The 22,843-nt window shown below is 44.5% G+C and overlaps 7 protein-coding genes and 1 non-coding gene across 8 annotated transcripts; 5 read left to right on the top strand and 3 right to left on the bottom strand.

The window, feature by feature from the left end:
• Positions 1 to 7,131: 7,131 nt before the first annotated feature.
• On the top strand, positions 7,132 to 9,526 carry CLUP02_12961 (uncharacterized protein; the record flags this gene model as incomplete). The annotated part of the gene is made up of 6 exons (XM_049291919.1): positions 7,132 to 7,473; positions 7,544 to 7,552; positions 7,699 to 7,839; positions 7,956 to 8,217; positions 8,678 to 8,839; positions 8,934 to 9,526. 6 exons carry the CDS (start codon positions 7,132 to 7,134, stop codon positions 9,524 to 9,526), a joined length of 1,509 nt encoding a protein of 502 aa, XP_049149065.1.
• Positions 9,527 to 10,624: 1,098 nt separating this feature from the next.
• Positions 10,625 to 12,203, top strand: CLUP02_12960 (uncharacterized protein; the record flags this gene model as incomplete). The annotated part of the gene is made up of 3 exons (XM_049291918.1): positions 10,625 to 11,585; positions 11,656 to 11,735; positions 12,150 to 12,203. 3 exons carry the CDS (start codon positions 10,625 to 10,627, stop codon positions 12,201 to 12,203), a joined length of 1,095 nt encoding a protein of 364 aa, XP_049149064.1.
• Positions 12,204 to 12,758: 555 nt separating this feature from the next.
• CLUP02_12959 (coagulation factor 5/8 type domain-containing protein) lies at positions 12,759 to 13,664 on the top strand (the record flags this gene model as incomplete). Its single annotated transcript, XM_049291917.1, has 1 exon — positions 12,759 to 13,664. The coding sequence occupies one exon, from the start codon at positions 12,759 to 12,761 to the stop codon at positions 13,662 to 13,664; it is 906 nt and encodes a 301-aa protein (XP_049149063.1).
• A 978-nt stretch (positions 13,665 to 14,642) lies between these two features.
• On the top strand, positions 14,643 to 15,390 carry CLUP02_12958 (fatty acid hydroxylase; the record flags this gene model as incomplete). Its single annotated transcript, XM_049291916.1, has 2 exons — positions 14,643 to 15,272; positions 15,355 to 15,390. 2 exons carry the CDS (start codon positions 14,643 to 14,645, stop codon positions 15,388 to 15,390), a joined length of 666 nt encoding a protein of 221 aa, XP_049149062.1.
• A 343-nt stretch (positions 15,391 to 15,733) lies between these two features.
• On the bottom strand, positions 15,734 to 19,001 carry CLUP02_12957 (uncharacterized protein; the record flags this gene model as incomplete). The annotated part of the gene is made up of 4 exons (XM_049291915.1): positions 15,734 to 17,536; positions 17,594 to 18,040; positions 18,109 to 18,435; positions 18,498 to 19,001. The coding sequence occupies 4 exons, from the start codon at positions 18,999 to 19,001 to the stop codon at positions 15,734 to 15,736; spliced, it is 3,081 nt and encodes a 1,026-aa protein (XP_049149061.1).
• Positions 19,002 to 19,029: 28 nt separating this feature from the next.
• Positions 19,030 to 19,447, bottom strand: CLUP02_12956 (uncharacterized protein; the record flags this gene model as incomplete). The annotated part of the gene is made up of 2 exons (XM_049291914.1): positions 19,030 to 19,113; positions 19,316 to 19,447. The coding sequence occupies 2 exons, from the start codon at positions 19,445 to 19,447 to the stop codon at positions 19,030 to 19,032; spliced, it is 216 nt and encodes a 71-aa protein (XP_049149060.1).
• A 316-nt stretch (positions 19,448 to 19,763) lies between these two features.
• Positions 19,764 to 19,862, top strand: CLUP02_tRNA225. The gene has a single exon. It is a non-coding gene; the product is annotated as a tRNA-Leu (tRNA).
• A 308-nt stretch (positions 19,863 to 20,170) lies between these two features.
• On the bottom strand, positions 20,171 to 21,939 carry CLUP02_12955 (major facilitator superfamily transporter; the record flags this gene model as incomplete). The annotated part of the gene is made up of 5 exons (XM_049291913.1): positions 20,171 to 20,387; positions 20,471 to 20,568; positions 20,649 to 20,938; positions 20,990 to 21,681; positions 21,737 to 21,939. 5 exons carry the CDS (start codon positions 21,937 to 21,939, stop codon positions 20,171 to 20,173), a joined length of 1,500 nt encoding a protein of 499 aa, XP_049149059.1.
• Positions 21,940 to 22,843: the final 904 nt, after the last annotated feature.

The following is a 22,843-nucleotide window of genomic DNA, read 5'->3' as shown; positions in this document are numbered from 1 at the left end:
CAACTTGTCTGAAACTTACAAACAGTTGTCGAGCCTGATTCGGAGAATGAGTCAAGAGATATCGATACCAATCTAGAGATGATATTGGCAGCGCAGCTATAGCAAGTCTTGCGACCTACCTGGCAGTAAAGAAAGGGGGGAGGAAAGCATGTGTCACGTGGTGCTGCTTTCTAGCAGCAAGCACCTTGCGTCGCGAAACACATCGTCAATGGTATTAATCCGTGAGTATTTCAATCTGCAGGAAGTCCTTTCGAGTATTTCTGCGAAACTACCGACTTTGTACTCTTCATGGTAGGCGCTCGGTCTGATAGACAGGGACCGGATGTTCGCGGGCGAGGCACGCGGGTAGCCTCGCTGAACGATCGCCTTCCAGCCTTCTCGCGCGCGATTCACTCACAAGATATGACAGGGGGTGCGGTGAGACTCTTGCTTTCAAAGGTCCCAAATCGAGTACTCTTGATCAGGAGCTTTGCATTCTACCGTCTGTTTGACTGCATTGCAGTTGGTCCAGATACTCGCACGAGGCTGCGACTTCATTGTTTTGACTTTTGACGCGTGTACCACAGGGGTCCCCCTTTCCCTCTTCACAGCCGCCTACAGAACGATCATCACGTCGAAAGAGTCATAATAACACTAATAACCGAGTAGAGTAGATCTAAAACAAAAGTATGAACCGTCTACAAATTGCATGCCGTCTATGCTGACGAGACCATTGCAAAGAGTTCAAGCCGGACAGACGCGTCAACCGGATGCGCCGCCCAGGAAGACGCACTGGACACTTTTTTGCGCGCTGGCAAACTGCAGTGTCGTTGGTCGGTCCGGCGTCCTCCCTGATCTGGAAGGTGGGGCAGGCAAGGCAGGAGGAGGAGGAAGCTATGACCACCGCTCCCGTTGCAGCTCGGAGCTGCCTTCCGCCCAGGTTCCCCCCGCCGCACAGGAAGCAACTGCCAGCAGGAGGCAGCTTGGTTGGTTCCTGCTTCCTCATGTAGCTTACCTTACTTCACCAAGGTACTCACTTAGGTAAGCAAGGAAGCTCCATATTTTAATTATATAATGCACGCGTGCTTACCTCAGCTGTTCTCAGGGTCCTAGAGATGGGCATGCACTCGACCCCTTGCCAAAACCCTTAAGCGCGTCTCTCGGATGTAGCAGGGGGGGCTCTTGGTAGCTGCTTTCATCACTGCCTCGGTTCAGCAAAGACAAATCTTCAGCGAGGACTGCATTTGCGACACAAACATTACGAGATACCAGGGAACCCTTGACATGATTTATTGTTGATTCCATAAGAGATGGAGGGGTTTTGCCAATGTTGCATCGCATGCACCGCCACAAACCAAAGGTAAACTCCAACCTCACTTGGCGAAGCTCAAGAGCTTGCTACAAGGTGATATGTGGCTTATTGGGCGCATCCATTCCATCATCTCGATCTGGGTACTTCGAAATGAGTAGATCAAGAGCTTAAGACCGCAAAAGAATGAACGTCCCTTCTCATCAAGCGGCAGACGCACGGCGCTACTAGGGAAGAAGCTTCACTACTAAGCCTGGGCTCCGGGCCTTAGAGGTGCGAATCATTGACCCTGCCAGATGGACCCCGGGATCGAACAGAGGCTCAGCGAGAATGTAAGAACGCAAGCTCACCCTACTAAAGATACCGCATCTGATGGAACCCTCATGTTGACTTCATCGTAGAAGTTGCGATTCTGCACCTGCTTTATGCAAATAGATACATAGGTATATTCTTTCTCTAAGGAAACACCTTCCAAGTTACCTGAATAAGGTGCTTGATTACGTCGAAATACCTCGTACCGAAAGTCCGAGCCGGAACCCCCCACGCCCTATGGCTCTTTACCAGCACAATGGGCGCGCTCCAACTACCGACCCAAACCAACGGGCGGTAATAACGCAGCCCGGGAATTGCAACAAGAACCCGCTGGAAAGGGCTACGGCAGACTGCAAGAGGCACTCCGCCAAAACCGTTCTTTTTAATAGACCTACGGCTACCGTAAATTTAAAGTATTAATAGCGCGACTTTCTTATATATATAAATAAATATTATAATAAATCCCGTATATTATTATAAAGAATTACTTATAACCGTAAGTAATAGTAGTTATATAAGGGTAGTTATACTACTTAATAAAAATAGAGTAGCTAGGGGGTATATTCTTTTTATTAATTTCTATTACTAATTAATTTCCCTTTCTTCTTAACTAACTTAATATTCTTTAAGTAAGGTAAGTAATTTACTTATACCCCTATAGTTACTTATTAATAATTATATTTTACCTTATTATACTTTATACCCTTTTCTACTTTACTTTTATTACTATTACCTAATTATATACGTAATTATAAGTATAATATTTGCGATTTACTAATTAGAAATATTAATTAGGTATAATTAGGTAATTTTATGCGCAATTGCTAGTATAATTTTTATTAATTAGTAATTATGCTTTTTTTAGGCTAATATATGCGTAATTATAAGTGTAATTACGCATATATACCTATTTATAATTTAATTCTTTTTATTTACTTTTTTTTTTAGTATTAACTATTTACGTATATATATTAATAATTTTATATAAGATACTCCCTTTTTTAATAATCGCGTACGCTATATAATATTTATAATAAGCGCTTAATATAGCGTTCCGGCCCGTATTAAGGGTATATAGCTCTTAATAATCCCTATATATTAACTTATATAATACCCTAACGACCTTATGTTTTATAAAATAACCTCTTACCTCCTTATTAATACGTATACTTCTATATAATAACTTCTTTATTATATAAATTCTTATATTATTTATAGGCTTTTTATTTTCCTTTTTAAAGACTTTTTATTAAATCTATAACCTTAGTATTATATAAGTTAGTATATATTACCCTATACTATTTAATATTACTATACTAACTTATATAATCTAGCCCTAGCGTTAGATTAAGCTTAACTTTAAAATTATTAAGAATAGCCGTTATATACCCCCGGATATTACTATAACTCGTACTTAGGTTACTAATACTATTTAAATAACTATATATAATAATACTAAGACTAGTACTAAGTCGTGCGCCCGTTATAAAGCTAGTAAAGGTATTTTTATTAATTACGTTATTTTTATAAATAAGGGCTACTCTAATTATAATTATATATTTATTATATATAAGTATACGCTCGTTACGCTTCCCGTTATTACTTATATATTATTTTATATTACTTTATATTTATTTATAGTTTATTAATAGTTCGTACTAGCTCGTAATACGCTTATTAAGGTTATTAAGCGCGGTTATAATTATAAAAGTTATAATAAAATCCGTATTAGCGCTCTATTTAAATCTCTAGGTACTATCCCTACTATATACCTCTATATAATAATAAAAGCCTTTAAATAAGTAACTAAGTAAGCTAAAAATAATAAAGAGGGTATATATAATAATATATAAGATTATAAAGAGCGTTATTAACTTATATAGACTCTAAGTAAGGAGTAATTAATTTAATATTCTTATATAATATAATATAAGAGTTTATATAAGTATATATTAAAATATAATATAATTAAGCTTAATACCCGGGTAATAAGGCCCCTACGGAGTTATAAAGTACTTATTAACTATAAACTAGAGTATACGCGCTTAGTTTAGCCCGTAAAAAGCCGTAATTAACTATATAAAAGCTCCCCCTAAAGTTTAACGTTTTTAGTAAAATTATAGAACTTTTATTTATTATATATTATTATTATATACTTTTCTATCTTTTTTAGTATTATAAATCCCCATAAGTATCTATATTTCTATATATATACTTATAAAACCTTATAAATAAAAAAATACCCCTATATATTACTATAATTATATATAAACATTTACCCCTTATTTAAAATTTCTTTCTTAGTTTCTTACTTTATATATTACTACTTTCTTAAAATAGTATAACTACGTATTAATCTTTTACTATATTAAACGATAATTATTATAAAGTTAGAGAGTAATTAGACTTATAATATAATTATTATATATATCTTCATAATTTCTAGTACTAGAATTATAAAGCGAACTTTTAAATATTAACTTATAAAATAGGACTTATAATAAAAAGAGCGTACGGTCTTTTCTAAGGATCTATTAATTCGTATCTAAGAATTATTTTTTTAATAATATTTAAATAATAAAAATATCTTTTTTTAACTCTAATCTAAAGGATTTATAATTACGGCTATAGGATTATTAATACTTTATTAATAGAATTAGCTTTAGTAATAATAAATACTAAAATAGCTCGTAATTATATAATAATAATTAGAAAAGTTCTTTTTTAGTATATTAAAAGTTACTTACCGTACTAAAGGGTATAATAAAAAGTATTTTTATATATAGGTTCGCTAATAAGCTTATATTATTAGCTAAGATAAACTTTACTTTATATATTATAAAACTTTTTTATAATAAGTTTAAAATTAGTTAAGTAAAATAAGGTGATATTATAAAGGGTTTATAACTCCTAAACTAAATTATATTTAGTTTTTAAATATGTATAATAAGCTTTTACTATTTAAATTTAAGATTTATATTAGTATTAATACTTATTCGTAGTTTATTATATAGTTCTATATAGGGGTTTTTACTTATACGTCCCGGAATATACTTATATAATATCTTATTATTATTTAATAATAGGGACTTATATTATTACGAGTTTATTTAGACTAAGGAAAAGAAACCGTTCTTATATTTAGTATTTATTACTACTTTTTATAATACCGTTTAATAATAAAAAGTCTAATTATATTTTATAATTACTAAATTTTTAGTAAAAGTATTTATAACGTTAAGATTAAGAGTTAATAAAATCGTCTTTATTAAAATAAATTAGTATATTAGCGGGTAAGTAATATATATCTTAGTATATATAAGTATACTTACGTTTATAAAAATATTTCTAACTACTTAAGTTCTAAGGGCTATTTTATATAAATATACTCTCTAACTAAATTATATTTCTATTTACGTATATACTACTAATTCGCTCTAATTTTATTAACTTTATATAAATTTAGAACTCTTATCGAATTCGTTATTAAAAAGGTCGCTCTTATGTTGTTTCTAATTAACTATAGTAACTATATTATTAACTTACGTTACGAACTATATAAGATTTTATATAATTAATTAACTAAGACTAAGTTTAATAACTATTAAATACTATTTAAAATAATAATAATTTAAATATATATCTTCCTTAAGCTACCTTATAGATTTATACCTTAATTATTAAGGGCTCCCTAACTATATTAACTAAAAATACGAAGTTTAGCGAGGCTAATTATCCTTATTTTAAAACGTATTAATATTTTCGTATTTATCTAAAGTAGTATATATATAATAAGCTCTAATTAGAAATTACTTTACTTAGTAAACTATAGGGCGGTATTATATAAGTTAAGTGGAAATTAAAAGACTTTAGAATTAATCTTAAAATATTAAATAGCTTCATAATTATAAATAATACTAAGGACGAAGAGGAATTATAAATATAATTATAGTTTATTTTAAACTATTTATTAATAAGAATGCTCGTTTCTATCCTTATAATATACTAAGTTATTTATTATTATAAACTTTATTTTCTTATCGAACTATTATAATCTTATCTTTCTTATTATTTTTATTCTTTTTAACTTTTTTTTTAGCTTTTACCTCTTTTTTAATAATCTCCTTTTTTTATTTAATTAATAATTCCTTTTTAATCTTTATTATTAGTTTAATACTAATACTTATTAAAAGCCGTATTTTTAAAATATTTCTATACGTCGTTTTACCTAAAGTTTTAGTTATAATTAGCTTTATATAACCTTTTCCCTTCTTTACTAACTAAGGTTTAATAACTAATAACTTAATTCTAGTTTAAGAAATAATAAAAAGTTAATAATTATCTTTTTTATATAAGATCGTAGCTTTAAAAAGAAATCTTTTTAAATTTATAGCTTTGTACGCTACTTTACAGTACTCTAAAATATTATAAAGATTCTTTATATTAATTAAAAATACTGTTTACTTTATTAAAAGAATTTACTAGTTTATTATAAAATATAAAATAATAGATTATATTATATTTCAATATAAAATAAACGTTAAGAAGCGATTAAACTAAACTTTTTTAATAAACTTCTTAATAACTTGGATATTAATATAAGTCGTTACTTAGAAACTATTAAGTTCGTTTTTAAAAAAAGATATGTTATATAATATAATAAAAATATTAATTATTAATAATTATTTTAGCTCTTTTTTTATTTATTAAATACTTTGTTCCCGCTCTTTTAAACTTATAAAAACAGATTTTATTAATATCGAGGCTTATATATTTATACGTTCTTATTATATAAAAAGGGTAGAGCTTATATAAGTATTATTATTAATTGGTTATTTTAAAATAGCTTTATAAAGAGGTATTATAAGGTTAATTAGTTTAGTAACGTCTTATATAGAGATTAAAAGTTATTATAAATTTATATTATAATATTTATAAACGAGCTATTAATTTAATAACTTAAATAAAAAGTAATTTTTATTTATAAAAAAGTAAAAAGTAATAACTATTTTTATAATAAAATTATAAAAAAAAGAAAAACTTTTATATTAAGGTATAATATTACGTAATTTTATATATTATTATACGGTTTAATATATTACGAAATTAAAGTATCTCTTAAGCTATAAATCTCTATAACCCCTATTTATAAATTATTATACTAATCTAGACCTTATCCTGGGTAGTAGGGTAACTATAAAATACGATTTCTGCTTTGATATATAAAAAAAAGTGTTTTGGCGGAGTGCCTCTTATAGTCTGCCGTAAGGGCCAGCCTTCAGGTTAAATTCAACTTCTAATATCCACTTCCACCCGGCGTGCACTCAGATTACCTCATCTTACGGGATACTTTCCCTTATTCTGCACCGACTCGCAACGCGTAGCCGACGGAAGCCGAATTTCCTCACTTTCCCCCCATCCACCTTTCGCCGGACTTGTAATCAGATTCTTCATCTCGTGCTTCGCTAGCATTCTCTTTTCCGTTTCCTCGCTTTACGTTACAATAGATACCCGCAGTAAGCAACTCAAAAATGCGCAACTCAATTGTTCTCAGCGCCAGCCTGGCCCGCCCCTCGACATTTCATACAACCCGTCGATCGTTCGTGACCACCGCTGCAAAGAGTGTCGTCGCCGCCGCTACTTCATCTTCAACGTCTGCGCCACCGCTGAACCCACGATGGCTTTCTGAGCTGCAGTCGCGCATCAAGCGGTGCGCCGGGCTCGACCTCAGCGGGCAGCAGAAGGAGGACTTGGCGGCTCTGCGGAAGGCTGTCGATGGGCAGTGGTTGGAGTTGCTCGCCGGACGGGAGGGGTTCCTCACCGGTCCCGGGTGGAGGGGCCTTGACAGACATACAGTGACTTGGGGAGACCAGGTGAGTTCCTGTTACACCATGAGTTTTCAAGGGATGAGATGAATTGGGTGCTGATTGTGATGGAAATCAGGATGCAATGGTGAGTTGAACCGGAGCCTGACTCCCCAAAGGAAGGGAGACAATAAACTGACATAAGGTACTACAGGGTATGGCTCGCACCCCGAATACACCATGAATCTCAATCTCACATCTGTAGGTCATGTAAACAATGTCGTCTACAACAAGTACGCCGAGTCGGCGCGGGTCAACTGGCTTCGTAACTTTGCGACGACGGTGGATCCTGAGCACAAGGATGAGTGGGACCAGCTCATGAGCCCAAAGGACATTGGCCTCATCATGAGAAGCATCAAAACGGACTACAAGTTTGTGAGTGACACTCTCATCAACAGGAACCACCAGGAACCGAAAGTCGTTGTATTTTGGGCGCCGCGGCGGTTGAGTCTAAAACACCTGAATCGCTCACACTGACAACCAATGTGAAGCCAATGGCCTACCCAGACCACGTAACGGTCCTTCATAAGCTTGTTTCCAAGCCGACATACGAATCAGATTTCATCCTACTTGAAGCTCTTCTCATCTCTGAGGGCCACCGTCGCCCTGCCGCCCGCTGCTTCGAGGATATCGTGGTCTACGACTACAAGACCGCCAAGAGGGCGCCGCTCAAGCCCTTCATGGTCGACCGGCTACGGGAGACATACGAGGCGCAAGAGCAGAGCAAGATTGACTGCGAGAAAAAAGTGAAGGGTCTCGTCGACATTGTCGAGCGTCTCGAGAAGGCCGCATAAGGCGTGATGATTTGGGATGGCGCGTCACTGCCTTTTCGCCGCAAGAAGCGCGATTGTGTGTGAGAGAAGGGACGATTGTAAAAACACAAGACATTACACATAGACTTAGATCATAGACCTCACATAGAGAATCAAGGTTCCCAAGTAATGTTTTTTCACGGGCTGAAAAGCCGTTGGAAGCGCCCAGATCTGAGGGATGCTCCGGATCGACAGGCGATGACGGCGTGAGGCTTTTCATCGGCTGAAAGTGGAGATCTGCGCTACATCGACGATTCAATCAACGCCTTGCCCGTGTGACCTTGTTTGTTCCCCCACCACCACCACCACATAGCCTTGCCTTTTAATGTTGCATATCGCGCAACCTCAAGTGTGAACCGTTGTCATTTGCAGCATAGACACAGTTTCTAGATTCTTTAAAGTTTCGTTCATCATCATGGGTAGTATCTCGTTCCGCGAGCATATCCGCTGGATCCCCGATGAGGCGAGCGAGCCGACCTCGACCATAGTGCTCACGTCCCCGCAGCGCCGTTTCGTGGACCTCCGCATTCTGAAGCAAACGCCAACCGTCGACGGCGTGCAAGGTAAATTCCAACGTCGTTTTCACACGCGACCTGGCCCAGGACCCCCAAAAGCCGCCGCGACTACCAGACAACTCCAAAGCTAACACCCACAAAGACACGCACGGCATCGAGCGCCTGGAATGGGGCATCGCAGGAACCTCGTCGTCGTCCACCCGCACCGACGACCAGGGCGCCGAGGTGCGCCACTCGCGCTGGGAGCACTGGATCGACTCGCGCACGACGGAGCCCGAGAACGCGGCCGACGAGGGCGACATGTACGAGCAGCCCGACGGGCTGACGCTCGAAAAGGGACGGATGGTGAACCCTGCCACCGGCGCGGAGACGGACTACGAAGAGCTGTGGAGGGACGTCGAGCCCGTTACGGTTCCTCCGGTCGGTGCCGCGGCCGAGGGCGGCGAGGCTCCGAAGGGTGTTGAGTGTGTTGTGCTCAAGCACGAGGACGAGACGAGCGGGGCGCGGGGTATGGTTGTGTGGTTGGGGCGGTTCTGTCAGGGGATTTCGAGGGTCGGGGAGGAGGTTGCGGCGGAGAGGTGGGAGTGGAAGGAAGGGGAGGGGTGGAGGCGGACTGTGAGGATTGGGGATCGGGCTTTGCCTTGCGAGGTGTTGTTGATGACGGGTGCGGCGTTGAGTGTTGGGACGCATGTTGTTCATGAGGAGGTTGTCTGGGATGTGCTCGAGAGCCGGTGATTGTGTGGCCTTTTCGTGATCTTCATAGTAAGATGAGATTGAGGTGTCTAGGCTGTCATTCCCCTAGAGATTTTCTAGAGACTAGATCGCCACGGTTGGGTAGAAAGAGCAGCATTGTGGTTGGAGGAGATTCCCTAGAGATTACACGTTCAAGTTCATGGATTGTTTTCTCATTCTTCGTCTCGACTCTTGTCGCTGCCCTTTAGAGGAAGTGAAGTTTAGAAAATAGGTGTCAGTATATATTAAAAAACCAGGTGACAACCGACGTCTACTTAGCTTGCATGAATGCCCCAAACCCATATCTACGAGTTGAGGTAGCGAAGCTAAGAGTTGAAATCTGCATGTGAGCATCAACACACATCCATGATAGGCGGCTCCGAACAAGTCCGTTCTGGTGCATCCATGTCTTTTGGGGAAGAGTTTCACGCCAGCTGAATCAGTTACGCACCTGAGAAAAAGAGGCTTCGGACAAATGCTGGGCTCTGGCATCTAAGGTGATTGTCTGGCGCTCATTTCAATACGAGGTTTTACTCCATTCTTCGATGGCTGAAAGGCTCAATCTCGAAGATGATGCACCACTCATGCTTGCTATGTTCATTTAACATAGGAATCAAAGGGATATTCTTCCTTCTGATAACATTATGGTCCTCGAGCTGTGTCTTAATCAGCCGTTGAGGTGACTTAAATCGTAGACGAGACTCTCCTCGAGTGAAGATCCCGCAACACCAGCTCCAAGTAATGAGCACTCCAACTTCAGCATACCTACATACGGTAGCCTGAGTATTCAAGTTGTAGCAAACAACGGCATCCGTTTATTTTCAGAACAAAGTTCATGGATTCTGCGGTTCAGTCATCTGGACTTCAAGGTGATGGATGGCCGACGCGCAAAGGCCATGAAGCCAAAAGGTATACGGAACCTGCGGCATTATCTCCGTCATCATTGTCAAGTTCTTTTCTTCTGGCACATTTCCAGCATCGATTATCGCTCTCAAAAATCATTCTTCAATTTATTCGTGTCTTACATCGTATACTGAGACGAATTCTACACAAAAAATTTAGGAACACCACCAAGATCCCAACACGACTTGTCGATTAATCATGGCTACAACATTCCATCAATTTGGCTTACTCCCTGTCGAGGTGCGACTACAAGTGTGGGAATGCAATCTTCGGTCTGCAGAACCAGCTTTTCACGTCTTCTCTATCAAAAGCCGAGCTACGACTACTGCGTCAACCGATCTTAGACACAAAACACCAATGCAAGTTCACCAATACGAGACTTATGTTCTTTCCAATCCTACATACACACCAAAAAAGCGGTGTCCGTGGTCCGAGTCAGACCCTTCGACATACTGCGTCGATGCCGGCCTTTGGTCCGCCTGTAAGGAGTCCAGAAACGTGGTTCGAAAGCATTACGCAACGCTGGTGAACCCTTCTAGCGGCCACAGCTCTTCTACACGACATAACCAATCTGCACGAAGCGCTTCCGGGTCAAGCATCCTTCCAGACAAAGATCTCATCATCTTCCAAGTTGCACCCGACGCACACGTCTCCGTCGGAGAGGCGTTATCCGCCCTCCGTCCCTTCTTCCAAAACGACGGATCCCAACTGTTGCACATCGCGTTCGAATTCACCGACGACTGGGGCATCCAGCCCACCGAAGACATCAAGTCCATGATCAATCAACCAGGTCCCCGGGCTTGCTTTATCCGCCTCTTGGAACGGACTATGTGTGGGCTTCTTTCGGCCAAGTTATACCTCATGGATTACGGCTTGAAGGGGGCCGAGGTCGGGTCGCCGGTGCTCTTCTCCGCTGGAGGTTACGATCTCAGCGAAATCGAGTGGACGCCCACACCGACTGCGGCGCCTGATATATGTGCCGCGAGATATTTTACTATCGACCTCTCCATCCTAGGTTTGAAGTACTGGCCCTTTTTCCTACCGATGTGGGCGCCTGATGATCTATTGACTTCGCGGCCGTTTGTTCATTACTCGTCTTCCATAGCCAAGGTTGCGGTGCTCCGATCCGAGAGAAGAACTCAGGCCGAAGAATCAGGCGGTGAGGGAAGGGGATGAGAGTAAGCGTCCTCTGTGTCCTACCCAATGCATTGTTGCTGATTTTTGTCTAGGTATATGTAAAAATAACAATATCGTATCGTGTGATTTCCCTCGAAAGCCTGATCCCGTTGAGGCCGATCTTTCTGCGCCTGTAAAGCCGGAAAAAAACCACCACATGTAAAATGATACGATGGAACAACGGATTGCTCAATGTTCAAACTGTAAGAAAGTGGTAGGTCCCTCTGTATGACATCTAGACCCTGATATCACCAAAGTACTCTAACGTAACTAGATAGCCTCTGATTTTCAAGGGAATTCAGAGCCTTACTATCTGTCACAAGGACTCTCCCCTGCAAAAAAATACTAGCCTACCATGTGATCTCTCGAGTAGCCTCCCTTTCGTACTTCGCGCTACCTGATTACAGTGCTAAGAATTGAGGGTATGAAAGGGTGGTAGACCTAGCAGAAAGAAAACGAGAAATCTCAAATAGTAGTTAATATTATACAGACGACATCGTGGCCAAACGGGACATTATAATTTTCCACGAGCTTGGTGCCATTACAGGCTCAGGAGCGTGTCTTTCTCTATCATTTACAGCAGTTCCGATATTTTCAATAATTGATCAATTTTGATTTAAATAAGACCTCGCATCAGAGAGGGGTAGCCATTCCGACTTTCGGCACCGGGAACTGTTCTAGGCAGGTGGCAGATGTTAAGCGGGGAAGCCAAGACGATCTGCCTCATTTCGCAGCGATTTCCCAAAGGCATTCAAATAGCGCTTACAGATTGTAGCATTTCGAAGGATCAGGTCGCATTCAGGGTTGCAGAAAGCCTAAGAGGAAACTTGGGACCTCAATATCAGGTTATCTCGGCCGGATCACAACCCCTCGGCGTGATAACCTCAGCAAGTCCGAGCGAAGTGATATGCATGGGCAGCGGGGCATTGGCCAATCAAGACTATCCACAGAGTCGCAATAAACTCTCTTGGCCCTGGTTCGGCCTGTCATTGCATTTGTTACGTTACGTCCGCAACTCAAGAAGCTATTGCTTGCGTTCTTGCTATGGACTGACGCTGTCCATAAAGACTGCGGCCTGTCGTCTCAGAATTGGGCGGCTGGGTCAAAGCTAACGTTTGCATAGCTTCTTCAAGAAAACCAGGTCATCCTGTGCGCAATGATGGGGGTCTCCAAGAGAACCGGTCTTTTCACCCTGACTTGGGTGCTATTGTCACTCTTTGCCAATGCCGCAGCAGCCGCCGGCGTGAAGAGCATTTTCCTCTTCAAGGATGTTCTCCAGTCGAACACCACAGCTCTCAAGACCTCCGGCTTCGACACCCTCCTCATCTTCCGTATCGGTCTCCTCGGCAATGGCGATCTCGTCTACTACTCAACAGGAGACGCGGGCGAGGCAGTCGACGCGCCCGTGGTGACGAATGGCTCATATGTTGGTGGAACCGCGTTGGCGGAAAAGGTTAAATCCTTCAAGACGGGCACAACCAACATCAACAGGGTGGAGATATCGCTGGTGTCACATGACACGACATTTCAGATCATCCGCGATTTGATCAACGCAGACGGGACAGGATCTGACACAAAGTTGTACAAGAACTTTGAGGTTCTGAAGGCCGAGTGGGATCTTGACGCATTCAACAACGACGATGAGGGCGTCTATGACGTGGCGAGCACAGTCAGTTTTGCTCAGATGCTTGGAAAGATGGGTTACCAGTATTCTATTGCGCCGTACACCAACAGTGGCTTCTGGGCGAACGTCAGAACACAAGTTGAATCCGCGAACCCTGGTCTGTTCGATAGGGTGTACCTCCAAGTCTACGACGGCGGAGCTGGCAACAATCCTGGAACGTGGCAGACGACCCTCGGCATGAAGGTGATCCCTCTTGTGTGGGTAGTCAATGACGCAAAGCCGTCTCAAGGAACGACTGCGACTCAAGCCCAGCAACGATTTGCAAGCTGGTTCTCGCAATACGTGGTGGCGGGCGGTGGGTACTGGAACGATTACGATATTGAGAAGATGGGCTCGTCTTACACGGATTACGGAGCTGCACTTACTAGTGTCTTCTAATGCAGAGTGCGCAATTTCTCTTTTTATCTCTTCGGGTATCATATCTTTGTCATTTTCCCTCAGCAGGAGTTATTCGAATCTCCCATGTTGCCAAGAATTAGTCGTTGCTTTGGTCTCGGCATTTGCCATCTAGAAACCCTGACAAGTGTGCACCTTGATTCTTGTTGCCTTGAAACGAAGTTCGGTTGAAGAACGGTGGAAGCAAACATCGTTATTAGCAAACTGCTCGAGATGTAGATCCGTCGGTTGATGCCAGTACTGTAAGTTCAGAAGTGTAAGTCAACCCGATTACCCCTCACGATTCCCCGCCACCTCCCAGCTTCAACGCAAGAAAATCATCTACCAACCAGTTCTCAAAAGGAGATAAGACTTTTACTATGATGAACTATCTGACTGATTGATAATTGTTATAGTGCGCCACGTCTCTGGTGATTCGTTGGATTCCGGAAACTGGGCAAACATCGACGCCACTCTAGCAAACATGACCAGGGCGAATTCGAATTCCACTCAAAAGCTCACAGTGGACGACGTACCAAGTCAACCTCGTATATTGAGCCAGTGGTGTTGTTGAAATGGGGAAATATGGCAACCACCACGACTTTGATCCATGAGATGGATTACGTTGTTCCGGCAAACACCATCGTTGACAAATTAACGCACGAAGTTACTAGTGCGCGGGAGACCGGACTTGTCACTCATATCGGGTTAGTGCGGACGGGAGACGTTGTAGACGTCAACACCACGAGATGGACACCAATTCCAGCTTTTGGGTATGATAGGGCTAGTCTGGAGGGGTAAAAGCGGAGCGAAGTTCTTCGTCGAGGGAGCTCGACTATCGAACCCTGTCCAGCCAGGAATATTTAAGCTCAAGTCGCCCTGCCTCTTAAACTTTTTAATTAATCATGTTAGTGGAATATCTTTGCTCCTGAAATCCCGACCCTTCTCGACTCGAAACTATATACCCACTGCACTGCGACAATGAACGACTTTCTGGACTGGTGTCCACCTGGTTACGTTGAGGTTCTCGGCAGCCTCGGCGTTCAAGCGGGATATTTCGCTTGCGGGATGATCATGGAAAAGATGCGGCCTGCCTACGTCACCGCAACATCTCGCGAAGTCCTGAATAAGAGTATACTGAACCACGTCATTCTGAATTCCCTCCACTTCGCCATAGCAACTTGCATGGGTGGAAACTCGATTCTGTCACAAGGATATCCCAAAAAGTACCAGCTGCCGCCGTGGACCGAGCTCATATCACAGCTGGTGATCGCTCTTGTGTTACGGGATGCTGTATTCTGGATCGTTCATCGACTATTACACATCCCTGGACTATATCGAGTGCACGCGAAGCACCATGAGATCAAGAACCCGGGTGACCACCACATTTTTACCATCAGCTACATGTCCGTTGCAGACTTTTTCTTCTTGTACGCAATTCCGATAGTATCCGTGGCAAGGTTCTTGGACATGAAGCTCGTCACAACTTTGGCCTTCTCCTTCATTTCTGCAACGGGAGAGCAAGTTAAACTTGTTTGGGGAGACGAGGCCCATGACGAGCATCACGTGAACGGGGCGGTCAATTTCGGAGCATACGGCCCCATGGACTGGGTTTGTGGAACTAGCGGTCAGTGATTTCTTGTCAAGATTCCATGTCCCGATGCATGATTGCTTATCTGACCTCCTATTACAGTCTGAAGAATACCGCGCGAGACACGTGGACGAATGAATGCACAGCGGCCCGCTGTGGAGCGTGGAATGCCGATGTGGTTTGCCGTGCTTTTGAGATCGTGGCGATTTGAATTACGATGGCCCTGCCTATTGGGTTGTCATTAAGTATTTGGTAATTTGGTCCGTGTATGTCTGCAAATTTTTGAGCGATTACGGTTGGATCTTTGAGCGAGGGCGGCAGCGTTGGACTCTACTCAATTATGGATAGTTGTCACTCATTCGACAGTCGATCATGTTTCGATCGAGTCATGTTTCGTTGCTTCATTATCGTGGGTGGACTAGAGTCGAGGTGTTTTAGGTCGTTAATTCACTGCATGGAGGAGTTCCTAATGATCAAGGCCTCATGATTGCTTCCGCTTGGGATCTTGTAGCCGCGCTAATTCCAACAGAAGCCTATAGTTGTAAATTGTAAAGTCCACCTCACGCAAGGACTTTGCATGCCACTCTCTCCCCTGTATCGCAATGTTTCGTGCTCGTTGCTGCCCACTATCAGTTGTAGTCAAGTATGAAACAAGCTCAGGTAGCTCCTCCATGCTCAGGCTGACGGGCACATAATGTGTCCAAGGAACGAGGCGTTCATCGTGCCACTCGCGGAGAAGAGTCTGTTTCAGTGGTGTGGACTTTGATGCTAGGAACTTGTGATAGCGCCCGCTGATGCCGTTTCCGTCAAGGTCGAAGACGAGCCGTGAGCGAAACGCTTGATTCTTGTCCACCCAAGACCTCACATTGAAGTACGAGTGTTGGTCTCTGCACTGTGTCCTCCGGCACTGGAACAACCTTGTGAAAGCAACGTCGTACAAGCGACTGTTCAAGAAGCTTGAGGTCACACGCTCGACCACGCTGTTGACTAGCCTCAGGTAGGTATGGTGCTGTTCCTCGGGCTGTTGCAGATTCTGTGCCAAGGTCACGAATCTCTGGCGGTGATAATTCCTCCAACTGCCATCTACAGCGAAGCCACCGGTGTTAGACCCAGTCCAATAGACGTTATTGCTTTTTTCCTCCCACTGGATATCTTGGTCATCGGCATACTGAAATTCTTCCTCCAAATATGCCGGGCTCGGGTACACAATATCTCCCATTGATGAGAGAACACCTGTGGATAGGATAGGCACCAGTCCCTCAATCAAACGGAACGACTTTGGTCTCGCGATGAGACCATGTAGGGAGGTATGCTCGGGATGTTGGCATAGATCCGCAGCCATTGATAGGTCTGACACAAATGGAAGGCCATAGGAATCGACGGTCGAGTTTCTCGTGTGCCTCGATGCGAGTTGCTCTTGGTCTAAACAGTGTTTCGTGATTTCTTTGCCGACTGGTCGTCCCGACATATTTTTCAGATCGAAACGGCCGAGGGTGATTGAAGGCTGTCCATCAACATCTCCTGCAAACTGTGAGGGGAGGAGAACTCGCGGCTCGTCGAGGTGATTCACGAGAAACTTCAAATCTGGGATCTTGCTATGCTCTAAACCCTTTAACAACTTGTTGAATGAAGACGCAATATTTCGGTCGAAAGTACGGTATGCGTGCTGGCATTGGGTTGTGCCTCGTGCAGACGAAAAGGAGCAAAGCCAAAGGTCACTTCCCGTCGCTTCGTACGCCGTGCGCATCACTTGATTAACTTGTTCACCGCTCATCTTGAGCAAAGGCGATACAGAATCAAATATCATATCGAAATTGTCGATAATGGGAGACTGGTTCGCTACTGCAAAGTCAAACCATTCTTCAAGGCCTGGAGGTGGCTCTGTCCCATATCGACGTAAATATTCGACACGGACTGCCGTGTAGTTGGCCGATTGTGTTCTCAGCAGGTGTTGAAATTTGATGTCTGCTTGTCGGCTTAAAATCTCAACAGGATGTTTCTCGGAATGACCTGCAAATGTTTGAGCTGTAGAGACTGCATCTCTGGCAACGAAAAGATTCATAATGTAAGGGCCAAGAGAAGCAATAGCTAATAACCATAGTGTTGGAACTCTCTTCGTCTTTGATGGCTTGGATATCAAGTGTCCCATATTACCCAGTGCCAGTATAGACACTGCCATATGTGAGATTGCTTGGAACTCTGAGGCTTGTGAAAAGGGACCAAGGGTTGCGGTGATCCCAAAAGTCCCTATCGCTGGTGCAATGCGCCAAGAAGTGCATTCGGCCTAATGAAAGTGTGTCAGTCTCAGAGCTTACAGGGTAGAGCAAACGGATTCAGTTACAGTTCTTGCCATAAAATACCATTCCAAAGCCTTAGTAATACCCAAGAATACTGTGCTCGGAATGTTGATCGTCGTAAAGTCGAAAATGCTGGCATCCAGTATCAAGCACGTGACGAGTAGGAACACGACCCGAGGAGCCAATGCAGTGACAGATTGTTGAAGATGCACCTTTGGATAGCAATATGTTCGGTGTGCTGCGTTAGCATACTCAAAGGAAGTATAGATGACGAGCATCGCAATAGCTGGTATCGTCGCGAAGGCAGATGCCTCAAGATCCCAGCCACATAGTGTGAAGGCCGCAAAGAGTCCGATTAAGAATGATCCAGGTAATGTATCAAAAAGAAAGATTTGTACTTTCGGTCGAATCAACGGCGTGATATCGGGTGATGGGAGATCGGATCGCGAGAAGCCCTTGTGAACAAGCAAAAGGAACGGAGATAGAACTGGCTGGAAGTTCCGTTAGTCAAATGGAAGGATAAGTATAGTAAAGGGATGATTATAAAGGCGATACTTACCAGAACGACTATAATGGTCTTGTACTCTGCTCTGTAGACCGAGACCACAGCGATGGCAAAAGCGACTGCCCAGAGACGTACGGATCCTAGTGCAACCCCCAAACCGGGACTTCGAGGGATGAGGGACGGGAGGCTGTTCTTCGAGCCCTTGCTGTCTCCCAGACTGTATGAGCTTTGAAGAGTACTCCGAAAGAGAATTGGCAGTAGTAGCCAGCAAAGGAGCTCCGACCACAGCTCAGCGGTGTTGGAAGAAAGGTAATGGGTCACAACGGTGCAGATCGCAGCTGCTCCCGCAGGTCCCGTGATGGAGCCGAACTCCTCGATAGACTGCCATTGGAGCATTGGAGCATTCCCATTTGTTGTTACAAGCAGACTTGAGAGACGATTACTTCGAAAGATGAATAGTTGTAGTTAAGGAAGGAGGGATAATCGTCTTTGCAACATTGCAACAGAGTCCGAAAAAGAGTGTAGACGAGGAAAAGATGCTTAGATCCGGTGGAGCAGCCTCGCAGGGTTTTACAGCCATGTGTCAGGCAAGCACAACCGGCATACACGACGAGAGAATATGAACATAACCCTGGTAGCCAGCAATGGGTTGAATCAAAATGATTTGATGAATGGCTTATGCTAGACACCACTGGTCGGCTTCCCAGAGGTACAATCGGGAATACGGCAGGACCCATAACGATTTGTCCGAGACGCCACGCCACAATCCTATATTGCGAATCAAATTCTTGATGATGATGATGAAGGTCAATAATTAGTAGCTTGAGGTTGGGATTCATAGTCTGTAAAGCAGCTAGGCTGCTTTGAGCTATACGAGGCTCGTCCCATCCGTCGTCGAGAAAGACATCAGAGCCAAGACACCAACGGAAGCCGGGCGATAAACCCATCTTGACCGGGCGGCTCAATTGCTTCCACTTACCAATTCATCCAATCATTCAATACACCCTTGTCTGACGGTGTGACTGCTAATACATTCCGAGAGAAAGACGGCTCTTGGATCTGTCGGGTGTGGGTCGGGGAGGCGGAGTAGCATTGGCATGACGTTTGGTAATTAGCCCCAGGTCTCTCCAAGAGGTGCCAATTTTCAGGCAGCAGTATAACAAAGAAGTGTTAGGGGCGTTCTGTGGCCCTGCGACAGCGCGGCCCCGCGATTCGGAATGAAATCGAGCTGCTAGGGCTGGGAGAAATGGTTCGAACGGACTGTGTTGAGCCGGTGCGTGTATATCATGCTGTACTTGCATCTACGGATACCCCAAGCGGGATGTTGCCGGCAGAAGATGGAAGTGACGAATATTTTACCGTTCAACATTGGAGTTCCGCATGCGAACCGCATTCGGGCGTCGGAGACTTACTTAGCCAACGTAGATCTGATCCTTCAGGTTATGGTCTGGAGTGTCTTAGAGGTGCTTTTCGATAACGCTTGATTCTTCGCTGCGTCATTCTCTGGTGATCTCTGGGATGGGTCGAGATCAGGTAGAAAGCTTCGGGACGCAAGAAAGCCTGGGAATATAGCCCTGAGAGATTGTTGATTATTCATGTTCAAACATCCAGAAAGCCATCGACTGGATATCAGTTATTGAGCTGACAACGCACTCCAGTTTAAGTGATACCTTTATTTCCAATATTGTTTAGGGTATCATCAAGCAATAGGAAGGGTGGCCGAGTTGGTTATGGCGCCAGGTTAAGGTCAGCTTAACATCTGTTTCCTGGTGGGGCAACCCGCGCGAGTTCGAGTCTCGTCCCTTTCATTTTGCCCTTTTTTTACCCTGTAAGAAGGGTCTATAACGTCAGTCGGGTAACGATTTGGACTTCTTTTTGCTTTTGCGGCCAGAATTTGGCCAATTCAAAGGTGTGTGTCACGGTACGAGATGTCGCGGAAGCTACGAAGCGGCCGTCGACGCGTGAATGAAGTACACTCTTCTCTTCATGGGGGTATCTATGATGGCATCCTCGACTAATTCTGACTAGGCATCTGTCCACCGCGCGATCTTTGTCTTATATGAACTGTCCGCGTCTCTTTCAAACCGTCCTCCCACTGATATCTTCTAGCATCATCTTAAATGGTGTACCGGAACCGCGGACTCTCATCGCCCAGCTCCGCCAGCTCGTCATCAGAGAGGTCGACGTACTTGTTTTCCATACGACCACCCCGCCGCTGCTTGTTCTCCCTCGAGTACCAGAACCACATGAAGCCGTACATGCATGTTGCCATACCGACCATGCTCAGCGTCACGGCGTGACCGCGGATATAGCGCGGCTTATCGACAGCTTGGCTGCGGAGGGTTCTTCTGTCAGCTTTGTTGATGTGAAGCTGGTGATTATGTGGTGCGATGGGTTTAAAAAAGGGAGGACTCACTAGATGAAGGACGACATGACGCCGGAGCAGTTGCCGATGGTGAGCTGCATACCACTCGCGGTCGTCCGCTTGCCGTATCTCGGCGAGTTGTTCGGAAGCTATAACAAACACCAGAACTGTCAGTCTCGACGTCTTGTCGATGACACCAGAACAGCAGAAGAGGAGGGTGACGACTCACCCAAGCAAGTGGTAACCCAACCACGACGTACAATCCCGCCGCGACAAGGAAGCATCCAAAGTAATGAACCCCATTCGAAGTCGGTGATATGAGCACGCCGTAATCGATGACGCTGATGCTCCCAAAGATGACACAGAACAGGCCGCGCTTTTGTGTGCGGTCCGACAGGAAAGCCATGGTCATGTAGACTACGGCACCGAGAAAGTAGCACGGCACAGTGAGCAGCTGCACCTGCGCCGCCGTCCACGTTCCGAGGCCATTTATAATGGTCGGGAGGAAAGTCGAGAAGCCTACCATCGTCAGTCACAAACCCTACAACATCAAGAACGAGTGAAACTCACCGTAGAGCATCGTATCAGCCCCAAATTGCGCAACGCAAAACACCCATACCTTCCAATCCATAAACGCCTTGACCATATCCCCGCGACTAAACTCCTGCGCACTGCTCGTGTTGCCGTACTCCCTCCCCCTCCGCCTCACCAATACCGCCTTCTCCTCCTCGCTCAGGAAGTACGCGCTACCCGCGTCGTTGGGCAACGCGAAATACGTCACCACACCAAGCACGACCGTCGGCAAGCCCTCAATGATCATAATCCACCGCCACCCGCTCAACCCGGCGACACCCTCCATGTGCCCGATCCCGTACGCCAACAGACCACCTAACCCGCCCGCGATGGCAGCGCTGACGAATAGGTAGCCCACGCGCAGCGCGAGCTCGTGCTTACTGTAGAAGAAGGTGAGGTAGACGTTTAACCCCGGGAAGAGGCCTGCTTCGACGACGCCGAGGAGGAGGCGGCAGGCGATGAGGGCGCCGTAGGAGTTTACTAGCCCCGTGAGGGTGGCGATGATGCCCCAGGAGACTGTGATGAAGGCGATCCAGCGGCGCGGGGTGAGGAGCTTGAGGACGAGGTTGGAGGGGACCTCGAAGATGATGTAGGTTACGAAGAGGATTGAGACGGCGACTTGGAATTGGTTGCCTTGGAGGTTGAGGTCGCGTTCGAGGTTGTAGAGGCGGGCGTTACCGATGTTGACGCTGTGAGTATGAGTCAAGGACTGGGAGTATGTCCGGAGATGGCCGTGAAACTCACCGGTCGAGAAAGCTGAATAGGTAGAGGAGCATCACGAGGGGCACGATGTGCATGTCTAGTTTGCGGACGATTTTCTGTTCTGCGATGCGGTCTGCGAGCTCTTGGTCACGGGCGTCCATGTCGGGGGAACTGGTGCTGGGGCCCAGGCCGGTGTCTTCGTAGACGCGGTCCTTGCCGGAGGCGTCCATGGTCGTTATGGCCATGCCGGTGTTACGGCGATAGGCCGGGCTGAAGAAGAAAAAACCTCTATGATGTCCCGGGTGTGCGGGGTGGTCCGGAAGCGACGAGCGGCTCAGTGAGTTTGCGCCGGCGATGAGCTTACCGCGGGCCTTTCTCTGAAGAGCTGGGATCAAGTTCTGAAAAGGTGTGAGGTAAGACTTGCCCCGACCTCTCTCTTAACCCAGCCGTTAGAATGGGTTGAGAGCTCCCTAGAATTCCACTCCGTTATCGCCAGATGATCATCAAGGTGACGATGAGCGCAGGGTTTGGTGACGTTTCAACGGCGGGAAGAGTGTGTGTAAGGTATGAAATCTATCGCAAACTGCGCAAACAATGAGATTTTCTCTCTGTAACCTGCCCCTCCGGTTCCTATGTCGGCGGGGTCCCTGAAGAGACAATGGCACGATGTCGTCTAGGTAGTCACCGAAACTCCGCCGAAAAAAAGCTTACGAGCTAGAGGGATAAAGACAATATGGGAAGCGCCGCTTCTGCGAGTCAGCCAAGTTTGGAATCAATTGAAGGATAATTGACTAGCAGAGATGAGGCTCGATTGACGACAATGTAAAGCAAGAGTAAGTAGCAGGTCCTAGAAGTTGGCACTATAGATAGAGTAAGAGAAAACTTGAAGAGTCACATAGACAATTAGAAACACAGCAAGCCAGCCCCTCCCCCTCCATCGTCCCGCCCAGTTCTTACCTCCCCCACGGCGGCGGGATTATCTTGACATGTGCAGATAAGACCGCAAAAAGCCAAGACAACCCCCCGGGTCTGGAACGCAACCGTGGTAAGCTCGGAGCTGCGAGCACTCTATGAGTCTCTAGAGGCGTCGGGTGGCTGGTCTGGTTGGATTTTCTTTGCTTGTTTCATTTGTCAGAGACCCGCCCGCGT

Source organism: Colletotrichum lupini, chromosome 6 (assembly GCF_023278565.1).
Source record: "Colletotrichum lupini chromosome 6, complete sequence".
In the NCBI taxonomy this organism is placed as follows: domain Eukaryota; kingdom Fungi; phylum Ascomycota; class Sordariomycetes; order Glomerellales; family Glomerellaceae; genus Colletotrichum; species Colletotrichum lupini.
The sequence above is the reverse complement of the archived record's forward strand: the minus strand, read 5'-3'. Positions and strand labels throughout refer to the sequence as shown.